The sequence below is a fragment of the Ascaphus truei genome, chromosome 1 (genome assembly GCF_040206685.1).
Source record: "Ascaphus truei isolate aAscTru1 chromosome 1, aAscTru1.hap1, whole genome shotgun sequence".
NCBI lineage: Eukaryota > Metazoa > Chordata > Amphibia > Anura > Ascaphidae > Ascaphus > Ascaphus truei.
In genome coordinates this window covers 247512830-247528994 of record NC_134483.1, presented here as the reverse complement: position 1 = coordinate 247528994, position 16165 = coordinate 247512830, and the positions used below count along the sequence as shown (strand labels likewise).

The window sequence follows — 16165 nt, the reverse complement described above, 5'->3', positions numbered from 1 at the left end:
TATAAAAAATATTATTATTAAAAAATATTACTGAAGTCAATGGCAGAAGTGCAGGCAAACGGCTTACACCATTGGAATAAATTAATGCGACTGTGCGCATGGTAGAGTATAACCATGTAAGTGAAAAAAAAAAATGGTGACATAATTGAAAACAATTTGTAAATGAATGTACGTTTTGTTGACATTAACGATAAGAAGATACAAATGTTATCCTTTAAAAAGACATTAAGCTCATTTTTGTAGGAGATACTTATGTATAATTTTACTGTATGTTTCCTAGGCAATACTACATTTTGCCTAATGTTTACTGTATAGTTTGTTTTATTTAGAGAATAGACACAGTTGGCTTATAATCTTTTATCATAATTCAGACTATATAGGATTGCAAACAGCATTTTTTTATAGGCATAGATTTTGTATGCATTAAATACCTATTCCATTGCGCACATTTTATGTAATATACAAGCTGCTTCAGTAAATTTAGGTTGCAAAGTGAAGTATTTAGCCTGATTCTCCATTCAGTCAAGCATATCTTAACTCCCTAGATTATGATTGTTATTGGAAATTGCTGAAGAAATTTATGGCCCATGTGATTTTACTTCTACAAAAGAAAATATTAGAAAGCAAATACAAAGACATGTAATGCTGGCGATGTGATACACTGTTTTGATCCATGCAAAAAAAAGTATCAAAATACTTTTCCAAGAGGAAATATGTTAATTAATGAATGTATGCATTAATTAATTGTTCTGGTCATTTAGTGAATATTAGGGCTGTTGTTACTGTTGTTACTAGCAGACATTTCAAGAGATGTCTGACTTTCCTTCACAGGTCATTCACAAGTGTTTGTTCAGCAGGATATCTACAGTATCATTTGTACATAGTTACTCACTGTCTCAACTGTAGTAGAATGGTAAAATATTGTACTACAAAAACAAATGTTCTGCTGTGCTGCATAAAAAGCTAAATACCTCAAAAGGTGCACAGGGAATTAATATTATTATAATGCCATTTGTCCTCTTATGGTTATGGTTCTGATGGCAACAAAGATAAATATTGAACACCAACAATGAAGAAATATAGCAGATGCTTATACCGGTGCTCTCTTCTAAATAAGGGAGGACCCGCTGTGTTCCAAATGCAGAATTCAAGAACAAAAGAAGAGTAGAGGCTCCAGATGTATGGAGGCAATCTCCCACAGTAGAAACGGTTTCCTCTCCCCCCAGAAAGATTACACACCAGGCGGGAAGAATAGATAACTGGAACTGGTTTTATTCTTCTGCAACCACAACAGTATCCAGGCAGTCCTGCCCAATATAGTCACTGATCTAGTCTCCAAACTTAGGATGGTCCCTGGACCTTCACTATGGGTCAAGGGCCCCCGCAGCAGTCTCTGCTCTTCCCTTGCCCTCTAACAGGACCAGGGGAAAAGGTAATCACTCACTCTCCCCCTTAGGAAGAGGACCAGTGCCTACCAGTGCACAGCAGCCCTGCGTGATACCTTGTGTCTCTCAATGGTGGAGACACTAATGAATTTGGGGTTGCAACTCCCTTAAGTACAGTAGGGAGAAGGTACTAGGTCTGAACCCAGGATTGGACAGAACACAGACCTAGTCCCACCTCCTCACCTGTCACTCAAGGAAGCTGCCTGTGAGGGTAAACCCCAGAATTGGTACTGGCACTGCCTGCTCTTAATAGGGCTTGCATGCCAGAGAGGACAGACTGGTAGCCAAACCAGGCATGGCTACATTCTCCCTCTGGTGGAATGCAATGGTCCCCACGTGGAGCCGAAATTTGGTGTACCATCCCACATCTAGGACCTATAAAAGAACAAAAATAAGTGTTTATTACCAGTAGTATGCTCACATGATATACAATTACTACAGCATACTGACAGAGGTGATACATACATATCTCTGTAAAACACAGTACATTACAGTATTCATACAGTATGAAACAACAATCATATTACTGCATTAGAAATGACCATGGTTCCTCCCAACATGGAGGAGTCCGCTCTTTTGTAGGCACATGATTTTATTGTCTACCAAGCGTAGTTGTGCCCCAGGCTAGCAAAGCTCCTTTTGATACACTGCACTCGGTCACAGTCCATTATGAACACTCTGTGGTTTTCTGTGTGTCCACGGTTAGTGGTACTCTGAGCATTCTTCCAGCATAGGGGCATAGGCACCAGTGCACAGCAGCCATGTGTGATACCTTGTCTCTCTCAACAGTAGAGACACTAATGAATTTGGGGTTGCAACTCTCTTAAATATGGTAGGGGGAAGGTACAAGGTCTGAACCCAGGATTGGGCAGAACACAGACCTAGTTCCACCTCCTCCCCTGTCACTCAAGAAAGCTGCCTGTGTGGGGAAAAACCATAATGGGTACGGGCACTGCCTGCTCTTACCAGGGCTTGCGTGCAAGAGGGGGCAAACTGGTAGCCATACCAGGCATATATATATATATTTGTTAAAGAATAATAATGTATAAATGAATAATTTGACACAAAAGCAATGGATTAATTCTTCAGCTGGTTTTTAATAATTAGTAAGATGCGAGCCATACCTAGAAATATGCTCACGACAGAAAAAGATATTGCAAACCGATATATTACCCTTTTTATATGGGTGTAGCATAATAACTTATGACATTTGATTGGATAGAGTAATACATTTGTGACGCATACTAGAATAATATGTGGCAACGTGTGTTGTTACTTTTAGTTGATTGATCAAAGAAGGATGTAAGCGAAGGTCGTCTTTAGAAAAATACTATGAACAACACTTTTGATGCCCAGTCCAGATAAAAAAGTAATGTCCACGAGTAAAAAACTGAAGAAAGCAGCTACAAAATAGACTATTTTTGTGCTCATTCTTAAAGGGAAAGTCACACAAATCATTTCAGATTCACTTAATATAATTATAGTTTCCACTTAGCATATTTAATCTAACCAATTAGATGAATTTATGTATCTTTACATGTTTTTTACTTCAGATGTTGTTTTTCATTTGCATTAATAATATCTTATCGTTTTTATTGTGGACTGTATGAATTATTCAATTAAGTGGTCTGCTGTACAGTATATATATATATATATATATATATATATATATATATATATATATATATATATATATATATATACATGTAGAGGTATCAGTACCGTGTTAGCCGAGCTTCAATAATCAAAAAATAAATAGATGATACCGTTCTGTGGCTAACGAAATGCTTTTATTTGTGCGAGCTTTCGAGATACACTGATCTCTTCTTCCGGCGATGTTACAATGAAACATTCATTGTAACATCGCCGGAAGAAGAGATCAGTGTATCTCGAAAGCTCGCACAAATAAAAGCATTACGTTAGCCACAGAACGGTATCATCTATTTATTTTTTGATTATATATATATATATATATAATATATATATTTATGTCAATAAGGGGTGTCTGTATATCCCTTTGGCAAAGCACATTGGTGTGAAATGCATTTGGGCAATTTGCAGACACTATTTTCTAGTTCCAATTCATTCTGGGGGTTTGGCAAGATAGGTGGCGTCTTACAAGCACTCCGGAGTAAATTTGCACTACGGTTGAATACACTTATTGTGTTCAACTCTATACATTACTAACTGTAAGTGAGGATATTACTCTTGTTTTATTATGTAATATATGTATTTTAATCAGCTTTTATGAGAAAGTATCCGCAAATATGAGAGATTGCTTAACAGTAAATACAAACACAAAATTATGTCTAGTAAGAGTGCCTTAAATACAGTACCATGATTGGTCACTTTATGGTTTCACATCAGTCTGTAACACAAACACAGATATAACCTGGGACACAACCTGTCATAAATATGCTGAGCATTCCCCCACAATATCATTTAAAATGTTGTTAAGAAAGAAAGTTTCCTTTACATTTTAATTTCCAATATCCTCTTTTTTTACTGGGTTTGACTGGTCAACAATACTACAGAAACATAAACTTTGATGGTAAATAACAACCAGTTTTTCCACCTAGTCTACTATTTGATGTAAAACCTCAGAACATATTTCACACTTTTACATTTAGGTGAGCATTGTGTCTAACTATCCCAAATATTTAAAAAATCCCAGCACCTCTGCTGAGAGGCTATTTCACAAATCTCTCTTTTCATTAAGATGTACGTCCTCATTTTTTCCCTGGGCCTCTCACCCTCCTGCATGACCTCTTATTCTAGAACATTCCCTGACCAGGGAGGCGGTCAGGCGGTTCCCCCCCCCCGCCCGCTTTGTCCCCTTACATAACCAAAATAACGACAGGAGACGGTAAACTGGAGGTAAAATTGGCCGCGCCTGTTTTATTAATACATAAACTACGAGGGGTAAATGCCACTCCTCGCCAGAGTGTACTTTCCCCAGGAGGGGGAGGGGGAGGGGAGGGTCATCCGGCCCCGCGCCGCTGCCGTCTGCGCGAGCGGGTTATCGACGTCATGAATATCTGACCTCGCCCACTCGTGCTCCCCCCGGGCTCAAACGGCCCAGCTCCAGTCTGGCAAGAACAAACACCTACCCCCCACGAGCCGCCGCGACAAAGGCAAAGCCGGTCAACAACCCCTCCTGCTTGGAACCTTGTTCCTTTGAAGATCAGCAGAGTAACAGACTTCCATACTGCAACGGAACAGAGAAGCATTAACATCACATACAGTACATGTCCCACGTTACAAATCCCCTGCCCACGCTTCGTTAACGGTTACTGCTAGATTGCCCCAACCTAATTAAGGGGACGGGTGGGTGGGAATTCGCTGGCGGGAGGCAAAGAGGACTTGCCCCGCCAGCTTGGCCTTAAGAGGCCACGGTTGGCTCCTCCCCTGGACAGGGGAGGGCGATGCGGGGGCGGGCCAGAGGGGGGAAGGCCGCTCCCCCCGGTCATGAAACCCCCCCACCTATAGCTGGGGGGGGTCACTTGACCAGGGAGGTGGTCAGGCGGTTCCCCCCCGCCCGCTTTGTCCCCTTACATAACCAAAATAACGACAGGAGACGGTAAACTGGAGGTAAAATTGGCCGCGCCTGTTTTATTAATACATAAACTACGAGGGGTAAATGCCACTCCTCGCCAGAGTGTACTTTCCCCAGGAGGGGGAGGGGGAGGGGAGGGTCATCCGGCCCCGCGCCGCTGCCGTCTGCGCGAGCGGGTTATCGACGTCATGAATATCTGACCTCGCCCACTCGTGCTCCCCCCGGGCTCAAACGGCCCAGCTCCAGTCTGGCAAGAACAAACACCTACCCCCCACGAGCCGCCGCGACAAAGGCAAAGCCGGTCAACAACCCCTCCTGCTTGGAACCTTGTTCCTTTGAAGATCAGCAGAGTAACAGACTTCCATACTGCAACGGAACAGAGAAGCATTAACATCACATACAGTACATGTCCCACGTTACAAATCCCCTGCCCACGCTTCGTTAACGGTTACTGCTAGATTGCCCCAACCTAATTAAGGGGACGGGTGGGTGGGAATTCGCTGGCGGGAGGCAAAGAGGACTTGCCCCGCCAGCTTGGCCTTAAGAGGCCACGGTTGGCTCCTCCCCTGGACAGGGGAGGGCGATGCGGGGGCGGGCCAGAGGGGGGAAGGCCGCTCCCCCCGGTCATGAAACCCCCCCACCTATAGCTGGGGGGGGTCACTTGACCAGGGAGGTGGTCAGGCGGTTCCCCCCCGCCCGCTTTGTCCCCTTACATAACCAAAATAACGACAGGAGACGGTAAACTGGAGGTAAAATTGGCCGCGCCTGTTTTATTAATACATAAACTACGAGGGGTAAATGCCACTCCTCGCCAGAGTGTACTTTCCCCAGGAGGGGGAGGGGGAGGGGAGGGTCAGCCGGCCCCGCGCCGCTGCCGTCTGCGCGAGCGGGTTATCGACGTCATGAATATCTGACCTCGCCCACTCGTGCTCCCCCCGGGCTCAAACGGCCCAGCTCCAGTCTGGCAAGAACAAGCACCCACCCCCCACGAGCCGCCACCGACGGCCCTATTTAACCCCCCTTAAACTAGGGTCGTGCCGCCAACCACTCCAGGACCCTCTCCCATCCCTCCTGTAGACTGAGATTAAACAGGTCTATCCCCGCCTCTGACATGTGTACCCCATCTGCCATCAAAAAACCCCCTGCGCTAGCATCGAAATCCGGGTGTCTTATCCCCCAGCCCCCACACTGCGCAACAAACCTGCCCACGCCCCCGCTTGCAGGCCCCCGCCCCCGTTCCTAGAAGCGCAGACTAGCTCCCCTACTCGCAATGCTCAAAGAATGCTAATGATTGCCCCAACCTAGCAAATGCCGCATTGAAAAGTGTTGCTTCAAATGTTGAAAAACAGACTAACCCTGTCATCTTAACCAGTCCTTCCAATAATGTCGGCGTCACCGGCCTCCTGGCATCGCTGGGTGGAGCCCCTGGAACCGCGCCCCCTGTTCTTAAGGCATTTTGCCTGCGGATGAGCCTCTCCACAAGTGGTGCATTGGTGCTTGAAACGACAGTTTGCATATGTGCACCACCCGTCGTTAAAGGCCCAGCACAACCTCTGGCGGGTATTGCCCTGTTTGTCCGTATTCGCGTAAGCGCGTCCCGCCTCCGCCCCTCCCTGAAAGGGCATCGACTTGTCGGATAGGCCAATCAAGTCAATCCATAGGTCTGTGTCTTTCATGTCCCAAGTTACTTTCCCTTTGTGTGCCGCCATCTTCTGCCTGAACCTCTCATCATAAACCCACCAACCCTTACCCCCGTGTCTCTGATGGGCTTCCCCTATCATATCCTCGTACTTAAACAGCATCGAACATAAGTGGGGAGACTTCTCTCCGATTACCGCGGCTAATATTCTAAAGGCACGGGCCCAATTGGCGTACGTGCGCGGGAAGAGACGCTTCTCGACGTCGTCTTTCCTTGCCTCCCCTTTCTTATCTGATCGCGCAAGCGCCTCCCTGTAATCGGGTAGTAGTGACAGGATTTCCACAAAATCCCCCGCCCAAATAGTCTCCTTTTCTTCTTTTGTCAAATGTGTGCCCAACTCATTAGTGATGCACAACTGTGGAGTTGAAAAGGCCCCTGCTGGAAGCGTTACCTTTGGCGTTGAAACGGCGTCCGAGATCCCGGCTGTGAGAAGAGACACTGGGGTCGATGAGGCTGGGGGAGCTAGTAAACCCGGGACCCCGGCTGCAATGGGAAGGGAACAAGCGGTGCCGACGACCCCGACCGTAGAAGGAGACACTGGGGTCAGGCTGGAGGCTGTCGTGGCGAGGTTTGATGCCACTGCCCCGTCGCCGATGTGCACCCCCCATGCAGCTGCAACTCCTAAAGCTGCGCCTGCCTCACCTGCCCCTGTTGAAGTCCCTGCACCGAAGGAGACTGACGCCTGTGGCTCCAAAGCCTTCAGCATGCCCACCACGGCTGCCGTGAAGCTCTCCTTCCCTGCTGTACTAAGCGTCGATGGATCCAGGGATAGCCCTGGCGCTGCCTGCCTTACGCCTGCTGCACCACCTGGAATGTCCCTCCCTGCAGCATCGCCTGTGCCCTCGTGCTCTGTGCAGACCACCTGTCATGCCAGCCAACACCTAAAAGCGTTCGTCCTGTCGCGCAGCCGCCCCCTCTTTAACGCCGCGGGTTTCTTACCCATCTGTGGTTTCCTGGGAGGAAGAGACCTGGGCTGCGACCTGGTTCGCCCTTCGCCCGATGCCGGCTCTGCGTAGTCGAACCACGCCGGGTTCTCCTCTCTTCGAAACACGCTGGCACCGACCGCAGTTACGGTTGGCCGTCCTGGTCTCCTTGGCCCTGCCGATTCTGCAGGCGAAATCCCGACAGTGACACCCTGTTCTGCGTCACGGTGGCTGGAAGTCGCCGCCCCTCCTCGGCGGGCCGACCTGCGCGCCAAACCGCCTTTTCCTGCGTCCCAGCAGTCGAAGTCCTTTCCACCATCGCTGGGGCCCGACCTGGCCACTGTGATGCCCTGCCTTGCGGTACCGTGACTGAACTTCTCCTGTCGCCTTGCACTGCAGCACCCTCCGCGCTCCCTTCCTGTGGAGCGCGGCCTCTCTGCCTGCCGCCTGTCTTGCGCGCAATGCTGACTGAGGACTGTCGCCTTATGCGTTGTGCTGCAGCGCCCTCCGCGTCCCCTTCCTGCGGGGAGCGGCCTTAGTGCCACGTGCTGGCGCCAATCCGCCTTGTCCTTCATCCCAGTGGTCGAAGTCCTCCCCACCATCGCTGGGGCCTGACCTGGCCACTGTGACGCCCTGCCTTGCGGTACCGTGACCGAAGTCTGCCGCCCTGCGTGCGGTTGCTGAACTTCGCCTGCCGCCTTGCACTGCAGCGCCCTCCGCGTCCCCTTCCCGCGGGGAGCGGCCTTAGTGCCCCGTGCTGGTCTCGCTGAGAACAATGCCCGCAGCCGTACTTAAAGTGAAGCACTCCCTTTTTCCCCACTTAGCAATGCATGTACTGTACTGCAATCGTCAAATATGTGCATAACTGATGTAAATAACGCATTTGTAACAGGCTCTATAGTCTCCCCGCTTGCGCACAGCTTCGGTACAGGTAGGGAGCCGATATTGCTGTTCAGGACGAACTGACATGGGCATGCGCGAGCTGCCGTTTACCTATTGGGCGATATGTCCTTACTCGCGAGTGTACTTAAAGTGAGTGTCCTTAAACCAGGGTATGCCTGTAGTAAATTTCCCCCATGGTGGCGATGTAGGGCTCTTTTTAGCATATCCTCTAATTGCAATAGTATTCTTCATGTCTTTTATTCTCAACTTTTCCCAACTTCCCTCCCCTCTTTTGACTTGCATGGGATAGATATGTAGAGTATGTAACAAAAATGAGCAACATAATTACATAGTTGATAATATTCAATGACTCCCTGAGCTTTTGGCTAGTCTGTACTGCATGAGACTGACAGTCTGATCACTGAGGCATAAAACATAGAGAATTGGAAGCCTCAGCTTGTCAGGCACTTGAGGCTCCCCAGAGAGTGCTGGAGATATGTGTGTGCAGAAGCAGTTAGTAAGGGCAAATTTGGTAGAGGAGAAACAGAGGCCTGTCTCATGTACAAGTGTATCTGATTGGAAATGAACTGTACCTTTCCTGGTTAGTATGCAAAGTAAATCTTCTAGCAGCTACAGTAGGTAAAAGGTAATAACATTAGTTTTAACAAGCTTCATAAACAGTTTCAGTGCATATAAATGTGTTGATTTTTTGGCAAAGTAGATCATACATTTTGGCTCTCCGGCATTGTGAACCACTAGCAGCTGTAAACTAATATTTTAGACACTGCCACAAAAAAGCAGGGTACAGTATATATAATTACATGTCTACTTACAATAAGCACTTGAAAATGGAGGTTAGCCTGTAAAGCCAAGGTTTGCAGCTGGAGTTTAAATGGCTTTCTGTTCTGTGTCTGGGTGATTGAGCTTCTGTTAAACTGACCTATACACATGTTCTATAGTGCTGTGTGTTGCCCATGAATTGCACCACCTTTGCCGTGATACATTTTGCTTGACTAGTCCTTCCAAGTTTTAAAAAAGGGTTGAGGGATCAATCCTTGGTCAGCATGTGCATCCAGTGTTATCAGCCACAAAAAGGGTGTGTAGTTTTACAAAATATCAGCATACGGTACATTTTCCATTCAAAGAGTACTAATTAACTAAGAATGGGCTTTAATGTATCATCAGTATAATAATAGATGCAGAAAATCAACAGAGGCAGGTGTTACATTTGTACCTTTTGGGGTTCTAGGGATGATCACTTTTAGCTATAATACTGTAGGATGCTTAGGAAAGAGACTTTAGTTTTACTGGCAGTATCCAATACACAGTTTACAGTGAAGATAATCAGAGAATAGTTAAGATTTATTCACTTCTTCAATTCTATTAAATCAATCAGAATTGGTGGGGAAATTCGGAATGGTAAAGTTGCTGCCAATTTTCCTGAGAAAGGGGTTCAGTTGAGGATATCCGGTTAGTAAACCAAGCCTATCATCATTGCAACATAGAATTGGATTACACGTATTAAGCAGTAATTTAAGATCCCAAAACACAGGTGGATTTTTTTGCTTTCCAATGTAGGGCCTTATTAGTTATGACTTACATTATAGGAATTTCTGTACAACAAAGCTATACATTTATAATGCTTTTGTTGCTCTGTTGAAAAAAACAGAGTAGAATTTGCTAAATGTTTCACAGCATTTATTTAAAGCACAGAGTACATCATGAATTATGTTGTCTATTATTGCTGGATTTTTTTCTCCCTGCAGTTATGCTTTCTCATTGGCAAATGTAATGAGAATCCTTACTGATGTGTTTATATGGCATGCAAAGGATTTACACGAGCTTGGAGTAAGGGTAACAGTAGATGATTTCCTAAGGATAACATTTTTGCCCTAGTGCCTTTTTTCAAGTTAACCTAAGTGATAAACAAAGAGAGTAGTTTCCTTCATAATATTGTGGACATGTTTAACTTAAACAGAAATAGTTTTGTATACTGTATAATATAATTGAGTGGTATGAGATGTCACCTGCAAATATCGATAATTTAAAGTCCTCCCCTGAGTTATTCCCATTACATTATTTTGTGCTGTTTTAGAGCATCAAAAGCTTTTCTGTAATGTAGTGCCGTGGTTATGTTCTTCATGCATATTTGCTGTGGAAGCTTTGGATGTACACTGTAGGTTTTTTTATACACAGACTGTTGGTGACTATATGTAATTTTGACAAAATATTACCCATGCCATAAATTGACATTATGACAAAACATTGCTAGTTGTGTTAGTGATCTTCCTACGGGTAATTTCACACAGTCTTCTTGTGACAAGAATGGGAGTGTGCCACAGAGGTAGAGTTATGAATCATGTACTCTGTGAGATGCCAGGACAATACTCACAATATACGCTGGAAAATGCTTCTTTGGAATATTTTTTAAACAAAATGAGACCTCAAAATGTATATTCAGTTAATTAACAGGGACCATATTCCATGGACACTAAATTAGTTTGTTTCAGTTTTTTTTTGTAATAAAGTTGCATTGCTTACTATGTGTCAGGATGGTCAAATTAAATGTATTCATGTTTGTTTATTATATTTGTGTTCCTTTTATATTTAGGAAGTGATTTCTCTGGCAGTCCATACAGCCATCCACAGTATTCATCATACAATGATTCCTGGAGATTCCCCAACCCTGGTTTATTGGGTAAGTTTAACATATCCCTCAACTGTTTATCTGGTTCCAAAAACAAACCAATTAGATTTATTAATAACTCCTACACTGTAGATTAAGGTCCATCTTTACTAAGCAAGGCACAGTGTAGCCCCTTTAATTGAACAGAATGTAACATGTCTTTCAGCACTGGAAGATTTCTTATAGCATAGCACAGTTTACTAAATATAGGGCTAAATATTTTTTCCATTACATTTATTATTAACTTACTGTATGGTAATGTGGGTGCAAATATGCTAATAGCAGTCATAGCCAAGACTACGGTATTTACACGAAGTCAGTATTGCCAGCCTAACTCCATACATCATGAACTTCCAATCCAGTCCTGGATCTCCAACTCTCCATTGGCCACTGAAATGTATGGAAATTGTTACCTGGTGTGTACTGGAACTTGTGTTTGAAGATAGGGAATGGATAAAAAAAAATCTCATAATGAGATGGATCCAGCCTAGCAATACTGCCAAGTTACCACCATATTTATAAACCAAAGTGGATGCACACATCAGTCAGAAATGCATTTCAATATTTATTATATGAAAATAACATTTATATGTTATATTTACTAATCAGCCTTATGTCATAAACCACCTTTGGCGCTGGAAGACACCTTACAGCCTATTATTCAGTGCATTTGGCTGTTAGGTGTCTTATGACAGAAGACTGTTTAGTAAGTATGGCCCATTATATTTTAATTACAATTTTGCACAATACAGATATAGCAAGACTTATTGTCCTCGGTGGTGCTGCTGCCACGCGCGAACCTGTAGGATTAATGCTGCAGGGATCCCTTTCAGAAGCATGAAACCCCCCACAGCTCCTTCGTGGCAGACACTGGCAGTCCGTGGTGCTGCAGACTTTTGTTTATTAGTTCATGGTGCCGAGTACAGTAAGATTTGCTATATCTGTATATCAAAAATAGGCAAGAAAGGCGCGCACTGCGAGCCGGTAAGGGATAGCTGGACAAATATCTGTTTAAAAGCGATAAATTGAATTTAGCACAAAAAACACATCACTCCAGAAAATCCTCTGACGCGTTTCATAGCACCCTGGTACTTTATCTTTGAAACTTTACCTTTGATAAAGTACCATGGTGGTACGAAATGCGTCGGAGGATTTTTTGGAGTGATGTGTTTTTTGTGCTAAATTCAATAAATTGCTTTTAAACAGATATTTGTCCAGATATCCTTACCCGTTCGCAGTGCCTATTTTTGTATACGTGCTCATCGGCTAAGCACGCATCTATCAGGACTAGTTTTCACTATACTGCAGACGGACAAGGACACTTTTACCTGTGAGTTATTCCATTCATCTTTCATGCTATGCAGAGCTAGTGTGTGACAGCAGGACATTTGGGGGGTTGTGGGTGTCGGGTTGATCGGTATCGTGCGACTCAGTTACAGCGGGTCCTCCGGTGCTGGTCATTCCCTTCTCCTCTCCCCGTACCTGTGTTATTCGTCCACAATATACAAGCGGCCTGCAGCTCAAGCTTTATTCTGCAATATTTATACAGCTCCTGGATTGTTTACAAACTTCATTATGAGGGATTGCATATAGCAATGTTACTTTCTTATCATTTACCTTTGATCTAGCACTGGTTTGGGGATCACTTCCCATATTCCACTATATCTGTATATCATTATTTAGTTCCTAAGGAGATATTATATGCGTGAACGCTGCACTCAATATTGTGCTTGTCTTGATATGCACTACAATAGCCCATACAGTACATCCCATGTAAAACATATGGTAAACATGGAATTCACTACTGATTAATAAATACTTAATTTTGTAAGCATTGTGTTTATTGTGTAGATTTCATGAAATCTGCACTACAGATTTAAGCCAGGCTATAAGATATCACAGTATATGCTCTGACACTAAAGACAGAAACAGACACTTCACATCCCTGACTGAATCATTTAGACAGAAGTAATACAAGCCAAAGACAATTGCCACAACAATCACAGCTGCACTTAAAGTCCCACAAGAACACCTGCTCTAGTACAAGGAGAAAAAACAACCACACGCATACCACTAGTGACTACATACAATCCTGCCCTAGAGGGAATGCAAAACATAAACAAGGATCTGCAACTTATGCTGACAGAGGATGAAACATTAAAATACATCTTCCCGAAACCTCACATCCTTGCATTCCCATAACTGCCAAACCTCAGACAGAAGTTAGTCAATAGAAAACTTCATAACAAACTGAAGAACGCAGTTAATGACACAAGATCATGCAACAACACACGCAGCAAACTTTACCAACATATTTGTCATATTCTCACAGCCTGTCACAACATACAGTACAGCACTCAATGTTAAAGTATCATACTACTGCACATCCAGGAATGTGGTGTATATTATTCAACGCAGCAAATGTGACCTAGGATGCTACATTGGTGAAACCAGCCAAAAACTTAAAATCAGAATGAACCTACACAGACACACAATAACACACCTTGAAGAAGGAAGGTATTGCACTCCAGTGGGAAATCACTTCTCACAGCCAGATCATTCCATAAATGTTTTAAAAATCAAAATCCTCAAAAGAATGTTTAAAAACAGTCAAGAACGGAAAACATTTGAACTCAACGTGATAATGATCTTTGACATTAAAACAAGAGGACCTAATGCTGATCTGGGGGTTTTTAACACACTATCATCATTTGTAGTAATGTTTTTCCCTGCCTCTCTGTTAATTTTATAATTAACCAACTCTCCCCCCACCCCCTGCACACTGCTGGTGGATGTTGAGTCCTGTGTCTCACTGTCCCTTTCATCCATCTATTGCCTTGTCGCCTTATTCCTTCTCGCATCATCTGATGGCTATCTTGTTTTTCTTTTTTTTTTTACATCTGTGTTAAACTCATGGAATCTCTGTAAATCAGTATTTAGACCTGAGGAAGAGAGGAGAACTTGTCTTATAATATCAATTGTTTGTCCAAATAAAAAAGGTATCACCTAATACTGACGTACTCATTTGCACTACAGATCACATTTGACCAGGGAGGCGCGAGCTTCCCCCCCTCACCTAGCATTATTTATACGTAACCTACCAATAACGAGAGGACACAGTCTGGAGGTAAAATAGCCCCGGCTTTGTTTATTAATAATAAACATAATCATAACTGAGATAGCGTGCTGTCCGTCCGAGCCAGAAAGTGCTCGGTGCTGGGTAATGCAAGAGGGGGCACCCGGAAGTATGTCCCGGTGACCTGCACCCTCGCTTCAACCTGCTTTACCAGCCCCGAGCCCCCTCTGGCAGGACAAGCACCTACCCCCCCCCCAAATGCCGCCGCGACAATGCAAATTGGCCCCGCAATAACCACTCCGTCTGGATCTTTCCGTCTTTCCTTATGTATGCAGATTTATTTTTCGCTTCCTGCAACATAAAGAAATGTTAACCTGCCCGACTGTTTACCGACTGCACGTCCCCTCCCTGCCGGCCGTGCGAACCATTCCGAACCCTCCTGTGGATTGTTACTGAACATGTCCCCCTGAAAGCCTGCCCAACGAGAGGTTGAACCTCCTCCCCCCGAAATGTGATCTAAGTATAAGTCAACATCCTTACGGTCCCACGAAACCACTTCTTTATTCTCCTGCATACTTTGCCTGAATTCTACGTCGTATGTCCACCATTCATTCCCCCGTATTTTTGGAACGCCTTCCTGATTATGTCCTGGTATTTAAACAACGTGGAGCATAATTGTGTCTCCTTTTCACCCACTAAGCCTGCCAATATCCCGAACGCCTGCACCCAGTTACCGAAAGTGCGTGGGTACAATCGTCTTTCTACATCATCCTTCTTAGCTTCCCTTTTCTTCTCGGATTTCGCTACTTCTTCGTTGTACCCAGGAAGCAACGTCAGTAACTCAACATAGTCCCCTGCCCAAATTCTCTCTTTCACCTCATCTGACAGATGCGCGCCCAGGTACCGGGTTACCGCTGTGTACGAATCACCATATGCCGCATCCCCTACCCTCTTTGACCTTGATGCCGCTACTGGTACCCCAGTCCCTGCCCCTTCCGCTGCTCCTCCTGCTGCTGCTGTTTCTCCCGCTCCCTGTCCTGCTGTTATTTCCTGGCTATCTGCTGATCCCGCGCCCCCGCAAGCGCCTTCCTCCCCTGCCGAAGCCTGCTCCTGTGTAATCCTAGCTGATGAGCTTGCTGCTCCGGGGTTCGCCCCTGCTGCTGTTCCTCCTTGTGCCTCGCTAGACTTGCCTATGCCTGCCGCTAGTAACGCCGCCTGAACGACCTTTTCCATTATGCTGATCAATCTCGCCTCGGCATTGCCCGCTGTCCCCGCTACCGAACTCTCCGGTATCGGGGAACCGCGGATGCCTTGCAAGGTAGCCCCCCTTAAATGCGTAGCTCTCTTACGCTTACCCTTTGGTGTCCCGGTCCCCGGCGGCGATGCGAACCGCCTTTCGGGACCAACCTTGAGGCTCTTGCCCCCCCGAGTTCTGTTTGCAGGCCTGCCAGGGTGCCCCATCCGCTTACGAGTTGTGGACGACGTACCAGCGCCGCAAAGTTAGGTCAACCGTGTCCCGACCGGTCCAGCCTTCCCTGCAAGAGAAAACAAGATTGAACCACCCCCCCACAGGATTCATCCATCATAATCGGAAGCCGCCATCCAGGGCTCCAGCCCACCCATGCACGTGCCCACTGCAGGCCCTACGTGCTCCGCTCCTCCACCTTGGGCGCCGTTCGCCCCTACCATGGCCCGTCTGTCGATCAGCACGCGGCCCGACCCACACCGCTATCCCCGCGCCCGGCGGTGGGATCTTCCCTCCGTGTTGGACCTCATACCCATGCTCATACCTACATATATATATATCTATATACCTAATTATGTGCAATTTTTTTTTTTTGAGACCAACCGCCACCTTCTGTTTGCTTGCCCTCCAGGCTGCATCCCCTTCTCCACGG

General features: G+C 45.4%; 1 protein-coding gene across 3 annotated transcripts in view; it reads left to right on the top strand.

Annotated features, from left to right (window-relative positions):
• PAX5 (paired box 5) overlaps positions 1-16165 on the top strand; it is a 268060-nt gene that overhangs the window by 236587 nt on the left and 15308 nt on the right. For all 3 annotated transcript variants that reach the window (XM_075602572.1, XM_075602563.1, XM_075602582.1), the window contains one exon: positions 11117-11203. In XM_075602572.1, the coding sequence (XP_075458687.1) occupies positions 11117-11203 (87 nt within the window). The remainder of the gene's footprint in view (positions 1-11116; positions 11204-16165) is intronic.